At 42.1% G+C, this 17,597-nt stretch overlaps 1 protein-coding gene across 11 annotated transcripts in view; it reads left to right on the forward strand.

Annotated features, from left to right (window-relative positions):
- The window catches only part of arfgef1 (ADP-ribosylation factor guanine nucleotide-exchange factor 1 (brefeldin A-inhibited)), a 52,838-nt gene extending 35,306 nt beyond the window's left edge, over positions 1-17,532 (forward strand). For 7 of the 11 annotated variants that reach the window (XM_034862411.1, XM_034862417.1, XM_034862412.1 and 4 more), the window contains 30 exons: positions 913-1,012; positions 1,287-1,426; positions 1,555-1,663; positions 2,612-2,620; positions 3,588-3,789; positions 3,883-3,994; positions 5,446-5,651; positions 5,784-5,868; positions 6,009-6,174; positions 6,580-6,731; positions 6,823-6,951; positions 7,046-7,204; positions 7,582-7,726; positions 7,884-7,974; positions 8,139-8,179; positions 8,324-8,493; positions 9,019-9,170; positions 10,348-10,520; positions 10,753-10,913; positions 11,343-11,473; positions 11,642-11,771; positions 11,933-12,068; positions 12,485-12,623; positions 12,794-12,866; positions 13,020-13,179; positions 13,265-13,404; positions 13,532-13,703; positions 13,865-14,003; positions 15,471-15,588; positions 16,176-17,532. In XM_034862411.1, coding sequence (XP_034718302.1) covers positions 913-1,012; positions 1,287-1,426; positions 1,555-1,663; positions 2,612-2,620; positions 3,588-3,789; positions 3,883-3,994; positions 5,446-5,651; positions 5,784-5,868; positions 6,009-6,174; positions 6,580-6,731; positions 6,823-6,951; positions 7,046-7,204; positions 7,582-7,726; positions 7,884-7,974; positions 8,139-8,179; positions 8,324-8,493; positions 9,019-9,170; positions 10,348-10,520; positions 10,753-10,913; positions 11,343-11,473; positions 11,642-11,771; positions 11,933-12,068; positions 12,485-12,623; positions 12,794-12,866; positions 13,020-13,179; positions 13,265-13,404; positions 13,532-13,703; positions 13,865-14,003; positions 15,471-15,588; positions 16,176-16,397 — 4,062 coding nt within the window. In that variant the 3' untranslated portion in view covers positions 16,398-17,532. The remainder of the gene's footprint in view (positions 1-912; positions 1,013-1,286; positions 1,427-1,554; positions 1,664-2,611; positions 2,621-3,587; positions 3,790-3,882; positions 3,995-5,445; positions 5,652-5,783; positions 5,869-6,008; positions 6,175-6,579; positions 6,732-6,822; positions 6,952-7,045; positions 7,205-7,581; positions 7,727-7,883; positions 7,975-8,138; positions 8,180-8,323; positions 8,494-9,018; positions 9,171-10,347; positions 10,521-10,752; positions 10,914-11,342; positions 11,474-11,641; positions 11,772-11,932; positions 12,069-12,484; positions 12,624-12,793; positions 12,867-13,019; positions 13,180-13,264; positions 13,405-13,531; positions 13,704-13,864; positions 14,004-15,470; positions 15,589-16,175) is intronic. The other 4 variants (XM_034862415.1, XM_034862421.1, XM_034862418.1 and 1 more) reach the window with 2 other exon arrangements.
- The last annotated feature ends 65 nt before the right edge of the window (positions 17,533-17,597 follow it).

Genomic DNA, 17,597 nt, shown 5'->3' on the forward strand with positions numbered 1-17,597 from the left:
CTTAATGCAGTAATCATAAAAAACTACATTTTGCAGGGTTTTTCAGTCTCACCACCTGATGTAGTTTTTCAACAACTTCTATCCTATTCAAATTTTAACATTTACTGCAGCTGCTTTACAGTAACCACAATTCTTTACTTTAAAGCTTTTAACGTGTTGCAATAAAAGCCATCCACATTTCCAAAACACACAAACACGTGCTTTCTGACAACTGTTACCGGCTGCTCTTCTTTATTAGCAGTTTGCTCTCCATGTGTTCAGTGTTTTTTCTTTTAGTTTTTCATTCATACAGGATAAAACCTAATAAACCAGTTGGCTAGTACACATTTGCTATATTTACATATCCACCCACCACAATGGGAAGCAACAGTTTGACACCTTCTTTGACAGCTATCAGTGTTTCTAGGAAACGGCAGAAGTGGAAGAATTGCAAAAAATATGAATCAGAATATCAAAATATGAACACATTGAAAAATTGCGTACTCTTTCAACACACGTTACAGTTTCATTTTCACCTGCTTTACTATAATTAAATTAAATAGACATTGTGGTTTTTTTCACAGTATTCTTTCCCTGTTGTTGTGGAAGAACACCACACACAGCATAGTCTGACACTGACAGTCGGACTCCATTTCTCAATGCAGCCGTCAGCTGACCCAAATGATGTATGGGAGATTGTGGTTTTTCACAGAGTACTGTAACATTCTTTCCCCTCGGTGCAATTGAGAGTTGCTCCATGACCTCCTTTCTGCTGCCCAGAGTTTATTGTTGTGTTTGAGTTGGCCCAAGGTTGATGACCACCTGCTGTGTCTACTGAAAGAAACTCATGTGGCCTCCTGGAGAATGCTGTGTGTTGTGTTGGCTATCCAGACAGTTAATGGTTTTTTTCCCCTCTCCTGACTCTGTCCGCAGGTGTTCTTCAAGGAGATTTTCTTGTACATTCTTGAGACGTCCACAAGCTCCTACGACCACAAGTGGATGGTCATACAAACCCTCACTAGAATATGCGCAGGTTTTCATTTTAATTCATTTTATTGATTGTTTTGTCTAATTTGATAATGAGGCAATAATGGAGGCTTCTGGTACACAATACCTGACGTCTTGCAAAATAGGTGTCAGCTAAATGTCTTTAAGCACATCATCCTTTTTTAAAGGTTTCAGTTCATTTAATGCAAATAATTAACCTTTAATTATTTATGCTTGCTTCAGACTCCATAAAAAGCTGTGTACACAGCCTGTATTTTTTTCACAGATTCTCACTCACAAACTCCATATGTTTCTCTCAGATGCCCAGAGTGTGGTGGACATCTACGTGAACTATGATTGTGACTTGAATGCTGCTAACATATTTGAGCGGTTGGTCAATGACCTCTCGAAAATTGCGCAGGGTCGCGGAGGCCATGAACTTGGCACAACCACCCTACAGGTGATGTTTCTTCTCTTTTTTTAAATGTGTTTTGCTTTATTTGGTATTTTTGTTCTGTAAAGGTTCAATATTTATTATGTTTTTACAAGTATTTGTAATATTGTAATTATTTTTGTATCTATTTTTAGGAGCTGACCCTGAGAAAGAAAGGCCTTGAATGTCTAGTGTCCATCCTGAAATGTATGGTTGAATGGAGTAAAGACCAATACGTCAACCCTAACTCCCAGACTAGCCTTGGTAAGACACATGAATGTAATTTATCAATCAATAAGAATTTTACCTTTCTGTTTGATTCTACACACTAAATATATAGTATTAAGACACAAATGGGGTACAAATCATGTTTGCATTTTAGTCTAAGTCACTGAAAGAGAAATTAAACACATAAGTAGCCCATCACTAGTTTGGACGGAGGAATTAAACTCCAATTGGAAATCACTGTATTCCATATTATATTGAGACATGATCATAAGTGGTTTAAATTTACCTTTGCAGTTCCATTACAGATGGTATATGCGAGAATTGTTTGTGTGCCTGCAGATAAACACTTTGTTGGAATTGCCCATAAAACCCCTCACTCAAAAATCCCTCAATTGTAAATAGAGAAGGGTTAGGGAAGGTGTACGTCAGAGATGAGACTTCCAAGGCTATAACTAAACCTTTCCTCTGATCAGCCTCTTTTATTGGCAACAGGAGTTAGTGATGAAGCTTAGACTAAAACAAAGCAATAGCTGCAGCCGAGCCGCTGTGAAACGCCCGTCTACAACACACAGAGCATATTCTGTATGTGAGACTGGCCCCAGGGTCTTCTGCACACCGGAGGATTTCTGTTGTTTTCCAAAGAAAACTAAGGAGTAAGTGAAACTTTCCAAAAGGGCTGAAGAAGATATCTGACAAGCCCATGGAACTATCCACAAGTCAGCTTCGGGCCAAGCTGTCAAGACTAACCCGCAAAGGCAGTTAAACTTAGTACAAGTCATTAGTAAACTAGCAGTAGCTCACGGGTCAGAATTTAAGCTTTGAATTTTAAAATTGCTCTGCTGGCTGACAAAGGACTATTTTCTTACCGCATACAGTCAAAGTGCTAAAATATTATTGAAATGTTTAATGCATTCCAGCACAATATAGCTCATTTCAATTGTACCTTGTTGTGTCATTTTCCCCTCTTTTTTTACATCTTCGAAGCAAGAGCAGGTAATGGTAGAACAGTACACAGTTGTTGCTGTCATAAGAATTGGTTGTTTTCAGCTTGTTGTGTCTGTAGTTTTAGATGATTTTTTACTAGTCCAGCCTTCAATAACCTGTATTGTTTGTAGGGTTTTCCATTACCCCGTTACGTCCCATAGATTGTAACCAGAACCATGTATGGATTCATTAAAATAACAGTAAAAACACTTTTTTCTGAACTCGATGGGTATACACATAACCAATACACATCTTAACAGTAACACATATTTCAGTTCATTGTCCCTCCTCCCTCTGTATGCCTTCGTCTTTTTCTCTCTATGATGTAAGCCTTAGAATGGGGAGAACACTGCCAGCTCACATTACTGTGACACTGTCCTGAATGTTTTAAAGAGTTTCCAGTGGGTAATCAGACACCTGGCCCTAGCACAGGGTTATAGGGTCATCCTGCTCCAGCAGCAACAGCCGATGTCGTGCACCCGTCTCGGCTGGCTTAAAAAACACTTCCCTTGGCTTCTAAATTCTTGCTTTGCTCCTCTTTGACTGCCTGGAGCCTTTTAGATAACCCACCTTTTATAATAGCCTCCCCAAATACCAAGCCTTGCACCTGCTCAGCATGAGTAAGTGTGTGTTTTCAGGAGTTCGTTAGGCAGTGATCTTGTGTGCATGTGAGTAACGCCAGTGTGCATACCCTCCCTGCCAACAACAATCATTAAGATGGGGTCATTTTGTTCTCTGTGTTGCAGTTTCCCCTTTCAATTACTGAAGTCTCTCTTCCACAGTAGAAGCATTAAGTTAGCGAATTTTCAAGACTCCAGGATGGCTTTGTGCCAGCAAAAGAGTTTCTATTAAAAACTCACGCCTTGTGATGGTTTCAGGATGTAGCTTCTTAGAGTAACAAAAGCAATACTTGGTTAATTTACATTTGTCTATAACTCTTTTTGGATTATCTTATGTCGTGTTTTTTGATCTTCAGGCCAGGAGAAACCATCAGAACAGGAGAGCACAGAAACCAAGGCCCCGGAGACAATAAACCGCTATGGGAGTATTAACTCTCTGGACTCCACAGCCTCGTCTGGCATCGGCAGCTACAGCACCCAGATGTCCGGTACCGACAACCCTGAGCAGTTTGAGGTCCTCAAACAGCAGAAGGAGATCATCGAGCAAGGCATTGACCTGTAAGTTGCACTACGTACACTTCCGTATTGCATTTTATCCTTACGTTGTTGCTGCATTGGCTACAGTATGTTCTGTGTTTGGATTCTACACAGGTTCAACAAGAAACCAAAGAGGGGAATCCAGTACCTTCAAGAGCAAGGCATGCTGGGTACAACCCCAGAGGATCTTGCTCAGTTCTTGCACCAAGAAGAGAGGCTTGATTCGGTAACAAGTCACCCTGTTTTCATTCAATTTCTCAGCTAAAACCAAGCACAGTCTACAAGACTTTCAAAATCATAGACATTAGGGTGCACACACTGATCTCCGACAAGGTGTGCCGATTACAAGGTTATACCACTTGAGTCAAATGATCACGATATGCATCAAAAATGTGAGAAGTCACTGTTGGTTGAATTGCGCCAGTTTTTGAGGTGCACATGTAATGCTTTCTACCCCAAAAACTGTTTTAACATTGTAGTGTAAGAACAGCACAGTTGAAGGAAAAAAAAAAAGGTTCTTAGAAAGAATTACAGAAAATGTGATTGTAGGAGCAAGCAGAGGGCAGAAAGCTGTGTTTTTTGTTGCGATAAACCTGATTTTGAACATAACACACAAATAATGTTGTAGGGCACCTGGGTAGCTCACCTGGCAGAGCATGCGGCCATACATAGAGGTGTACTCCTAAATGCAGTGGCTGTGGGTTTGACTCCGACATGCGGCTCTTTGCTGCATGTCATTCCCTCTCTCTCCCCCTTTATGTCTTCAGCTGTCCTATACAAAGAAGGGCCTAAAATGATCTTAAAAAGAAAATAATAATAATGTTCAGGCTAAACTGCACTCTTGATATTTTGTTACTAAATTTATTTCAGTATTCTAGTAAAACATAATTCATATCAACATCATCACCAGCCTCAGCCTTTGTGCTAACTTGAGGCCTTTGTCTTGAGAAATATGTCTGGGAAGGCAAATCAAGGAAAAGTCTTATAGTCTGTACCACCCTATTGGCAATAGACAGTAAGACAGAAATAAAATGCTTGTCAAATAAACAAATAGCCAGTCTAACTCAACAAACTCTGCACTTTCTCCCTTGTGCATCAGCCAGCCAAACCACACAGAAGCCACACAATAATCTAATCCTTGTCCACCAGCAGCGGACATTGTAACTCTAGTGAGGAGCCCACTCGCTTTGATTGGACAGCCTCGAGGGTGTCTGCGCACAGCGGTAATCAGCATTAAAGAGTGTTCATAACATTTGGTTAGAAACAAGGGCCCTTGGATGCAGTGGCACAACAGCTGCGTTAAACTGAGTGGATAACCATGAAAGTCTGTCATGTATTTATCTAATCCACACTGACTGGATAGAGCTGCTGTTAGAGCAGTGCTTCTCGTTAGTGGAAATTGTAAGTGGTGAAAGCCAGAAAAATACGTTGCTCATTTACAGTGTGGAAGTACATTTTCTTTGTCTGCTTTCCCTCTTATGACGTGAGAAATGTTATGCAAAGAGCAACTTATTGCAATTCTAGTGAGTGTTGAGCTCTCACTCTGTTCAAACCAAATTCAAAACATGGGGGTGTAACAGCACAGCCTTTCTGTTCTCTTGGCAGGATTTTCTGACTTATTTGTATTTTACGTTGCAGTATGTTAAAATAAGACTGCCCTAACTTTTGCTCTCCTAGACTCAAGTGGGAGAATTCCTTGGAGATAATGACCGTTTCAATAAGGAGGTGATGTACGCCTATGTGGATCAAATGGACTTCCAGGGCAAAGACTTTGTTTCTGCACTAAGGATATTCCTGGAGGGCTTCCGGCTCCCCGGAGAGGCCCAGAAGATTGACCGGCTCATGGAGAAATTTGCAGCGAGATATCTTGAATGCAATCAGGGGTGAGTTTACTCTGGCCAGAAAATCCTGACTACGGAAGTAGCTGAATTTGATTTAACATGACCGACATACAAGACAAGCTATTAAGATGCATTGTGTTTTTCCTTACCCTCCTCTTCCCTTCAATTTTCCAGGCAAACCCTCTTTGCCAGTGCTGACACAGCATACGTCCTTGCCTACTCAATCATTATGTTGACAACAGACCTTCACAGTCCACAGGTAAGCACTCCACCTCAGGGAGACGGCAGCCTTTGGGAATGTCTTTTGACAGCAGTCAATTCCTCAGATATCATTGCAACCTTAATCACAGAGACTGCATGTGCAGCTTTTGACCCATATCCTTGTTGTCGTCCGCAAAGGTGAAGAATAAAATGACAAAAGAGCAATACATCAAGATGAACCGCGGCATCAATGACAGCAAAGACCTGCCTGAGGAATATCTCTCAGCGATCTACGACGAGATTGCGGGGAAAAAGATTGCCATGAAGGAGACGAAAGAGATCACCATGAAATCCAACAAGCACAGTGAGTCTTGCTGCTATGGGATGTCCCAAAGGGATAATAAATATTAAGACTGTTATTATCAAGAGCCGATTACCTGATGTCTTTGTTGCTGTAAGGTTTTTGAGACACAGAGCAAAGAAATCACAAAACTTAAGAGTTGTATGCAATGCTGGAACTCTTTTTGAAACAATACAAATATTGATAATATTAATCCAAAAGACGTGGACTTGTTCATATTTACCATCGATTTTAATAGGCTAAAGAGGCCTATTATACCTTTTTGTCTCTCGATAGTTCAACCTCCTTATAGACACTTTGATAAACTTGTCAGATAAAAGCTGCAAGTGTTGTCTTGGCGGAGTTTGTTGGTGTGTATGAGACTGAGTATTCTGTGTGTTCATGTCGCTGGTGTTGATTCCTGCTCAGGTGTGGCTAGCGAGAAGCAGAGGCGGCTGCTGTACAACGTGGAGATGGAGCAGATGGCCAAGACGGCCAAAGCTCTGATGGAGGCCGTCAGCCACGTGCAGGCTCCCTTCACCAGCGCCACACATCTGGAACACGTCAGGCCCATGTTCAAGGTAGCAGACAGAGACGTACGCACACACATCTACTGTGACATACGCAGTTTCACACAAAAATTACACACATCATACCTCTGTTGTTCCGCAGCTGGCATGGACACCGTTCCTGGCAGCTTTCAGCGTGGGTCTACAGGACTGCGATGACACCGAGGTGGCCTCACTGTGTCTGGAAGGCATCCGTTTTGCCATCAGGATAGCATGCATCTTTTGCATACAGGTACTGCAGTCTTAACTGGAGGATTTGTGTCTGACTGTATCTTAACTGTACCTTGCAGTATTCTGACACACTACCTTTTCTTGTTTTGTCTCAGTTGGAGAGGGATGCTTATGTGCAGGCCCTGGCGAGGTTCACCCTGCTGACAGCCAGCTCTGGCATTTCAGAAATGAAGCAAAAGAACATTGACACCATCAAGACCCTCATCACTGTGGCCCACACCGACGGCAACTACCTGGGCAACTCCTGGCACGAGGTATACTGTTCTACATAATCTCTAGCATCTCACCTCACCTTTTCTTTCTTTCTTTCTCCTTTCCTGATTCAAGCAATGAGCTACAATAGGCCTCAATTCCAAATGTGAAATGTATGTTGACGCTATGCACAACATGAATCACTGTTATTACATTAGAAAGATGTCTGAACATTGTAATAAAAACAAAATAGTTACATTTTAGTAAATACAGTTTATTCTGTTTAACCTTGTTGTTCAAGCAGTACAGGTTTTAAACAACATATAAAATTGAAGCTTACCCAAGGACTCCATTCTGTCCCAGTTTTCCCAGTGTCAATTTTTGGTACTTTTTCTATGCCTTTGTTTCTCTAAATATGCCTTGTCTTGCCGCTTCTCAGATCATGAAGTGCATCAGTCAGCTGGAGCTGGCTCAGCTGATCGGCACAGGGGTGAAGGCACGCTACATCTCAGGGACGGTACGGAGCAAAGATGGCTTCATTACAACTACAAAGGAGCAGAGCAACGACGAGTACCTGGGTCTAGGTCAGCACCAACTGATACATATTGCAAAGCAAGTCCAATGTACCGGACTATTCCTGTGTTTTTCACTAGAGATATACTTTGAATAAATTGCCAAAACTTCAAGCTAAAACAAGCTCCTTAATGGTATCAATGGTATCGTCTGTGCTTTGCTCTGTAGTTGGTGGGACAGTGGACCGTAAGCAGATCGCCAGCATCCAGGAGTCCATCGGGGAGACCAGCTCTCAGAGTGTGGTGGTGGCTGTGGACAGGTACTGTAGTTACCCTGAATTGAAAAGAAAATCTGGAAAACTCTATTTTTCATATAATTACATGTTTTGAGCAAACATCTTTTTTTGCTTCGGCATCATCCTCTTAGGGTTGTCCATGCAATGTGGCTTTTAAATAATAACTGTCATGTGTTTTTCTACTTTAGGATATTCACCGGTTCTACTAGACTGGACGGTAACGCAATAGGTGAGTGTATCTACTTTATATAGGGTTATTCCTATTGCTCCAAGGACGGGTACATTCAAACTATTTTCGATCGCCGTGAGTCACTTTGCCCGTACCGAGCATCCTTGCTTTGCTCATTTCCAACATCTTCTATCTATCCCTCAGTTGATTTTGTGCGCTGGCTGTGTGCTGTGTCCATGGATGAGCTGGCCTCACCCACACACCCACGCATGTTCAGCTTGCAAAAAATAGTCGAGATCTCCTACTACAACATGGGTCGCATCAGGCTGCAGTGGTCCAGGATCTGGGAGGTTATCGGAGACCACTTCAACAAGGTGGGTGAAGATTGGTTACGCCAGGGATGGAAATCGTGAAACGGAAGCACATTTATTAGACATGGATACATACAGGATTGTTCTGTTGTATAGAACAAAACTAGAAATGGTGTCATTGATCATCTATATGGCCCAAAATCATGAGGTCAAACTATAAATAGAGGATCGTTTACTCTTCTCTATGAAGGAAATAGATAGAGGACTTTTTACTTTCTCTCCCACCTACTTGTTTACACAAGGCAGATTTTCAGTTTTTTTAGTTGGTTGTTCAAGGACACATCGCTCAGTGAGTAGCTGCAAACTGGGTTTATTGTTTTTAAATCCAATCCTCAAAATAGTCATTTCTCATGTTGGAGAGTAGATTTTAAGATTAGTTTTTTTCCTGCTGGATGGTGAAGTCTTTCTTTTGTGCATTAACAGTAAATGTTTGTTAATCCGTTGCAAGTCTTACTGAAGGACCCGTTGGAAAGCTGCAATCTTTACATTTAAGAAAATGGTTTAAAATACGTTTTTATCTCTGTGCAGGTTGGCTGTAATACCAACGAAGATGTGGCAATTTTTGCAGTGGACTCTCTCAGGCAACTATCCATGAAATTTTTGGAGAAGGGGGAGCTGGCAAACTTCAGATTCCAGAAAGACTTTCTGAGGCCCTTTGAGCACATCATGAAGAAGAACAGGTAAAGTAGTACGCATAGATCGAGAGATAGATCAATAGATAGGTTGATCGATCATTATCATTGTGAATAGAACAAAGTTAAGTAAACAATGGCTACAGCTCTTGGAAAGAAGCTGGTTTTCAGCCGATTTGATTTGCATTTTGTTGCTCTGCACCTTCTCCCGGGGGGAGGGGAGTGTCAGGCAGTGTCCAGAGTGGGATGGGTCCTTTATTATACTGCTGGGTTTCTTTTTCAGTTGGCCAGTGCTGATGTGGAGTGCAAACACAAGGCCTGTGTGTTGGCTTTGAGTATTTCCTATTTCTGGGCTGTTTCTCCCATGGCTGCAGACTCGCTTTCCCCTCCTCCCCTCCTCCGCTCAAGCTCTGTAGCAGCTCTCTGTGTCGTCTGATATTCATTCTCTTTCTTTCTGTCTCTTTCTTCCTCCATCTCTACTCTCTCTCTGACATTCTTGTAGCAGTGAGTAAGCATAGTGTTCACTCTGAGAAAAAGCAGTAAGCAAACATTTTGCTTGACCCATTTCAGTCCATTTTCATTAAGCTTTCAGTGAATTCATGTGAAAAGCCTTTTTATTCCCCGCTTGGTCTGAATCAGTCTTGAATAGATTTTGAACAACTATCTACTATTTTGCTGTTGTAATTGCCTGCGTGCAAAAGGCAAGCTGTTTTACTGCAGCACACTTTTCATTCATGTGAAAGAGTAGCAGTGTAAGTATAAATCCACCCACAGATTGAACAGGCTGAGAGCTTCAAAAGAGAGGAGATGGCAGGCAGCCATGTAAACCCTGCAGCGCAGTGTGACCATTAGACTCGCTGCCCCTCCTTGCGTTGGTGTTGGTGTGCGTGTGCGTGTGCGTTGTAAGCAGCGGCAGAGCTCTTCTCTCATTCATAAATACTGAGCAATTGGGAATGCTCTTCACTATGGCAAGAAGTTGACGTAAAAACCTGTCGTGCTAAGAATAGCCAGTGCTGGATTAGTGAGTCTGCCTGAAAATTGAATATCAAGAGCTTTTAAAGATAATTGACCTAAATAAAGAAATTAATTTCCTCCCCCCTCCTTTCTAATGCTTGTTCATCTGCTGCTCCCCTTCTATCTTCTCCTCTTCCTCAACTCTTTTCCTCCCTGTCCTTCTTCCAATCCCTTGTTCCTCTACTCTTCTTACCTGCTATCTCCTGTCCAGGTCTCCCACCATCAGAGACATGGTGGTGCGCTGTATAGCCCAGATGGTTAACTCCCAGGCGGCGAACATCCGCTCTGGCTGGAAGAACATCTTCTCTGTCTTCCACCTTGCTGCTTCTGACCAGGACGAGAGCATTGTAGAGCTGGCCTTCCAGACCACCGGCCATATCGTCAGTGAGTCCAACACACACACACACACACACACACACAGACACCTGTGAAAGATGTAATACCTACAGTGACAACCTTACTAATTTGTTTTGTTAACTGCTTACATTCATCTTGTGGTCATCAGATTTTCAGATCGAATTTGATCTTTTCTCTCTCTCTCTCTCTTTCTTTCCCCTCCATCTATCTTTATCTACCTCTACTATTCTGCCTTAATCTCCCTTAAACCATCTCCCAGCGAATGTATTTGAAAAGCACTTTGCGGCCACCATTGACTCCTTCCAGGACGCTGTCAAGTGTCTGTCAGAGTTTGCCTGTAATGCCTCCTTCCCGGACACCAGCATGGAAGCCATCCGCCTCATCCGACACTGCGCCAAATACGTCTCAGAGAGGCCACAGGTCAGTGTCAGGCCTTGCTTTATAGTGAAGAGTTTATTCCTTACTGTGAAGGTGCCATGTGCAGATAATTTTGCAGACACTGTAGCTTTTAATAAACATAATGTATCTGAGCAACCCATCATGCATATACCTCTCACTAACATCTAAAGATTGGCAGAATACAAGCATGCTGTGCAGAACATAAGCTGTTCAGTATAGGATGAATTTAGTTGCAGTAGTATTTCTACCCCACATCTATTGACATCATCCAGTGTGTATCAAAATATGCCATGTGCAAATGTTTACTGATACAGTTTTTGCATTGTGCTATAATCCTTTTTTCATAAAGACAGCGAGAGAGTAATAGTGCAGATCAGGGCCCCGTACAGTATGCACACAGATGTGTTTAAGATGGAGAAATGGTAAACTTGGCTTGTATTTCTCTGGCAGGCCTTCAAAGACTACACCAGTGATGACATGAATGTAGCGCCTGAGGATCGCGTGTGGGTGCGAGGGTGGTTCCCCATTCTCTTTGAGCTCTCCTGCATCATCAACAGGTGTAAGCTGGATGTCAGGACCAGGTAGGTGGGATTCACTTTTTGAGTGGAGGAACAGCAATAAAGACTACATATCCAATGTTTCAAGTCAAAGCTATCTGGATGAAAAAAAGACTGCAATGCATAAAATGTCAGCTATAGCATCAAGATGATCAGTATCAAATGACAAATCTGTGTGTGTGCCTTTCTCAGAGGGCTGACAGTGATGTTTGAAGTGATGAAGACCTACGGGCACACCTTTGAGAAACACTGGTGGCAAGACCTGTTCAGAATTGTCTTCAGGATCTTTGACAACATGAAGCTGCCTGAGCAACAGACTGAGGTACACGGCAAGTCTTTCATCCGCCACAGCTGTTTCAAAGGCTGAGTTTTGCAGCTGAATGCTCGAAATATAAAAATCTCTGAGCTGGGGTGAGTTGAGTTGTAGTTTGTGTTGTCATGGTAATGGAGGAAAATCTCACTGAGGTTCTGTTGCACCCTCAGAAAGCAGAGTGGATGACCACCACTTGCAACCACGCTCTTTATGCCATCTGTGATGTCTTCACTCAGTACTTTGAGTCCCTCAATGACGTCCTGCTGGATGACATTCTGGCTCAGCTCTACTGGTGTGTGCAGCAAGGTGAGCACACAGCAACCATTGCTGTTTCCTGCCATATTTATCTTCACACAAGTATCTGTGATGGGAGTCCAGTAAGGGTCCAGATTGTCCCCTTGTCTTTAGGCAGAGACACAAAAAAGGGGCAAGTAATTGCTGTAGTAGTTGAAGTAGTTCCTTTTGATGCAGGTTATAGAGGTCAAAATAATAGGAGGCATTAGGACAGTTACCGGCCTTGGCTGCAGTTTTTTTTGGGGTTGTTAGATTAGGTCAAAGGGCAACCATCACTGTAGACTGTATACTTCAATACATCTTACCTTTCTTCTTTTTTTATTATTCTTACGTGTTATTTAATTTATCCTTTCCTTGTCTCGCCCTCCTCTCTGCCCAACACTTCCTTTTCCTCCTCCTTTTCTTTCTCCTCCTCTGTGCTTCTGTAGATAATGAGCAGCTCGCCCGTTCAGGCACCAACTGTCTAGAGAATGTGGTCATCCTGAATGGAGAGAAATTCTCCCTTGAAACCTGGGACAAGACCTGTAACTGCATGTTGGACATCTTCAAGACCACCATCCCACACACGTAAGCTGCCGCACTGAACATAAAACAAGCTTCTCTTCAAAATTCAAAAACATGTGTTTACATTTAGATGTAAATAAATCTGCTGCCTTAGATTTAGCAGTGATTCTGATAAATGGGGGACATTAATGAAAATGGCAAATGGAAATACAAACCAAACAACTGTTTTTCAGGCTGTTAACATGGAGACCAGCAGGAGCAGAGGGAGAAAACATGACAACACAGAGCCTGTCAGACAAACAGCTGGTGAGGGAATACACCCTATACACCATTTGTTCATAGTTTATTTCAATATCTTTTGCAGATTTTTACTGCTAGCAAACACACGGTTTGCATTTCTTGTACATCATTTATATACCTGTATGGGCCTTGCAGTAACTATCCTCACTTTGTTCTCAGGACTGCGTTTCCCAAAAGTCAGTGGATATTCAATCCCGCTCGGACGACCAGCATTCCATCAGCAGTACTGATAGGGTTGCCATGGAGAGCCGTCGACAGAGTCAGTACAGCTCAGCCTCAGGCACGTGTGAGGACGGCTCCAGGAGCAGGACCCCAATAAGTAAGCCTGTCGCTTTTCTTAAAGACCAACTGCTGGTGTTTGCTAGTGAGTGTTCTGATGGAAGTTCCCCCTCTATGCTCAACAGAGATCCAGGAGCAGCGCCTATTCACAGCTTTGCTGATAAAATGTGTCGTGCAGCTGGAGCTGATCCAGACGATTGATAACATCGTGTTTTTTCCTGCCACCAGTAGGAAGGAAGATGCTGAGAACTTTGCCGCTGCTCAGGTACAAACACGTGTGTTTTCTCTGAGAAGAAGTTAAGAAGTTATAGACGCTACCTCTTTCTCTACTTCTGTTTCTGTGCTATGTGATTAAAGCCAGTAGTAATCCGTTATGTGTAATGTTTTTGAAGCGGGATGCCTCGTATGCAGCTGACGTCCCAGTGGAGGCCCAGGACCAGGGCATGTATCGCTACCTGACCTCAGAACAGCTCTTGAAGCTGCTGGACTGCCTGCTGGAGTCGCACAGCTTTGCCAAGTCTTTCAACTCCAACAACGAGCAGAGGACCTTACTGTGGAAAGCAGGTAGATCAAGAAATCACTGTCTTCATCTAGACAGTGATTAACAGTGGGCTGTTTGGAGATTATTATCATTATTATTATTATTATTATAGGCATGATCATTATTAAAACATTTTAAAATGGCTGTGATTGTTACTGTATCCATCTTTGTGTTTGTGTTCCAGGTTTCAAAGGAAAGTCGAAGCCCAACCTGTTGAAGCAGGAGACCAGCAGCCTGGCGTGTGGCCTGCGCATCCTGTTTCGTATGTACACAGACGAGAGTCGGCAGGACGCCTGGGAGGAGGTCCAGAGACGACTACTTGAGTAAGAATGGCGATGCCCACTGCATCACCTCCGCAACTGCTGATCCTGCAGTGGTAGTGGAGGGTAGTCAGTGGATCTGAGAACCCCTACTCAGCTACCTCCATTGATATTTGACATGATATTTAAGTAGTACAACATATTTCTTATTTAATTTCAATTGAACGTGTTAAGACACAGTTGGAACAATACATACTATGTGTGCACATGCTTGAGAATGTGCTCTCAATTTGACAGAATTCAGAAACTAATCGGGTTTGTTGTTGGTAGCTTGTATTGGACAGATGATGAATGGTTTCAGAACAGTACATCTTTGTGCTAAAGCTCAGCGAGAATGAACTGGTTTAGGTATTGAATAATGTGTGTGCATTAGATAGATAGATATGGGATTTTTTGGTCTGGTTATGTTTATGAATTCAGTCAAATCTAAGAATAAATGAGAATGAGTCGATGATTTTAATTCTGAAAGTCTTGAGGGCAGTTTGTAGTCATTAAGGTTCCTTTTACCATCACTCCTGCAGAATCAATTGTCACCACATAAGGGATATTGTTGCCAATACATCATCCTCAGAGAAAGGAGACATCAAAAAGACACTGACTCTGTGACGAGGGGAGGTTGTTTTGATGTCACTATCTTCTATCTAACAGTCAGTTACCCGTTGCGAAGGCACAGCTCGGCTCTTCTCTGTAACGGATGCCGTGCGCTGTGAGGATCTAAAGGAATCAGCACACTGAGGTTTCATTGTTCAGTCAGCACTGCTGTCATTGCTGTATCTTAATTCAGCAGCGCCTCAAAAACAGACTTCACCCGCTTTCTCTCTTAGCCTCACTCTCAAATTGATGATAATATCAAGATAAAGCGGAATCATCGGCTGTCTCTCCCACTAGCATTGGTTATAATGAAGGAGATGAGAAAGAGATGGGAGGAGGAGAAAGGATGGTGCCTGCATGTGCAAGTGGCTCAGAAATCCTAATTCATGGAGACGCCGTTATGTGCCGTCATGCTTGTAGTTTATGTTCCTTTGCCCTTTTGCAAACATATTGCGCACATACACACACAAACAGACCTTTTGTCAACCAGATGTACACCACCCATGCAAGTTTGATTAGTACAGGGAGCAAAGCATATTTAGGAGGTGATAAGGTCACAGAGATGCAAGTGCAAGATAGCTGTGGCTTCAGCTGTGAATACAAGTGTCCAATTGTTTTTTAACAGCCTGAGTCAGTGGCTTTAATTAGCAGTTACTAAGCGAAAACAATATTCATCATCCCCATGCTGGCATTTTGTCATGTGATAAACAATGCAGAGAAGCAGATGCTTTCTTGCTACAGCACTATACAGAGCATCACAGCTCTAATGGACTATTTTATTTCATTATATCTAGCATTTTTTGCTTTCATTTTTTTCTCCCATTGTTAATAATATACTGACTGAGTTCAACAATACTTCTCTATTCCTCTGTAATGTAGTGTGTGCAGTGAGGCTATAGCGTACTTCTTGGCTCTGACCTCAGAAAGCCACAGGGAGGCCTGGACCAACCTGCTGCTGCTTTTCCTCACCAAGGTGCTAAAGATCAGTGATGGAAGGGTAAGGAGCCATAACACTTAATGACACTTTAAACTTCACAAATAATTTACAACTTGGTCTGATATCCAGAAATAACACATGGGGGAATTATTTCCTCCATCTTAACACTTCAGAGTGTATCATTGTATTTCTACCATTGGTGTAACAAGCAAAACATAGAAGAATACCAGGTGTGTGATGTCTCTCTAATTTTAAGAGAGAACTGACAGACAATCAGAAAATGTCCAATAGGAAAAAAAGATTATTTTTTTTGTGGCCATGGTATTAATATAGTTTAACAATGAATCGAGAATCTGTATGCCAATCACTTTAAGGGTATAAGTAGAGCAGAGCAAGAGCAAAAATGGTTGCATTTTTTGATTAAAATATCACATTTGAACCATTTTAATATGTAGTTATAGATCAGTTCCACCCTTTTACTCTGTCGAGATCAGCAAAACTTAGAACATTATGCTTCTTCTTTTTTTGTACCAAATAACCACCCAGATAAAATAAATAAGAGTGTGCTTTAAAGTGTGTCTTTATTCTGTGCAGCACCAAGACGTGGGTGTCTCTCTTTGTCTTACTCTCTCTGTCTCATGCCACAGTTCAAGGCGCATGCGTCCAGATACTACCCTCTGCTGTGTGAGATCATGCAGTTCGACCTGATCCCTGAGCTGCGGGCTGTACTGCGAAAGTTTTACCTGCGCATCGGCCTCGTGTTTAACATCGCCCAGCTGCCTGAGCCCGCACCCGAACCTCGGCCGGCACACGTTGAACGGGAAGCAGACACAGAGGTGGGGGAGGAGGCCGGGGAGGAGGCCCAGTGATGCTGCACCACCAACAGCCTCGTACACAGAGCTCTACTGCGCTGTGGCTCTGCGTCACCTCAGCGTAGCCTACGCCTGACTCAAACAGCTGATTGTCAATCGGCTATCTGCTACCACCCACCCGCACCCTTAACCCTGTCACTACACACACAGACACGCCTATACACACAAAACAGCCCAGACAGAGTCCTTGATATCATGATGAAAACAGTAATGTCTTGTGCAAGGTGTAGCGATGCCTCAACCAGATACAACTACTGATTAACAGCTGACAGTTATCCATATCTCTGATCTGCTCAGAAGGAATTTATTTCAAAACAATGTGTGCTTCTTACTGTATATTTAAAAAGTCAAGAATGAATGGGTTTCAACAACATGCAAAAAGACATATTTAATAACTCTGAAATGTGACATTTGTCACACAGTGATAGTAATGATCTTTCTGTCTGCACCGCAGATGGCAAACATTAGTGTTGGTAGCCTCTTGGATGAAGCTAGTTGTACAGATCTGCCACTATGTAATATAATCTTATAACACTAGATTTCATTTATTTTCATTTTTTTCCTCCTCTGAATTTGCTGCACTTGATCTCTTTTTGAATGCACTGGAGATTTTACTTTTGTGATAATTTATTTGACTTTACCATCGTCTGCAGATTGTCCTACAAAGTACGATTTGTAATTGAACATGACCGTGGAAAGTGAAGGGTTAAATTATTCCATTTTATATGTTCTTAGGTTTTTATCGGAAATAGATAACTGGGCTTCTGAAACTGGAAGATGAGAGAGCAATCTGATGCTAGCTGCTTTTGAGTCAGTCTGTCTTCATGTTTGAGTATAGTTTTCACTCTTGTGTACAAAATCAAAAGTTAATAATATATTTAATGTTTTTTTTCTTTGGTTTGGTGTGGGGAAAAGGTTTATGTATAGAGAAAATGACAAATGTTAGCCGTGCTTTAAGTATGAATGGGAAGCATTCCTGCTCATGGATGTAGAAAACAAAATGTATATGATACAGCAATGTAAAGTTTTCTATGTTGCAAAAACGATTATGTACAACTTTCTGTACAATACATCATCTGGCATTCTAATCAGGTTCTAGGTCAATAAAGTTTTTGAACCGGTTGATTTGAAATGCTGAATAACTGACTTCTAAATGATAGAACTGCTGTTAATAGATGGTAATGCTGATAACTAGCT

Source organism: Etheostoma cragini, chromosome 22, assembly GCF_013103735.1.
Source record: "Etheostoma cragini isolate CJK2018 chromosome 22, CSU_Ecrag_1.0, whole genome shotgun sequence".
Taxonomy (NCBI): Eukaryota; Metazoa; Chordata; class Actinopteri; order Perciformes; family Percidae; genus Etheostoma; species Etheostoma cragini.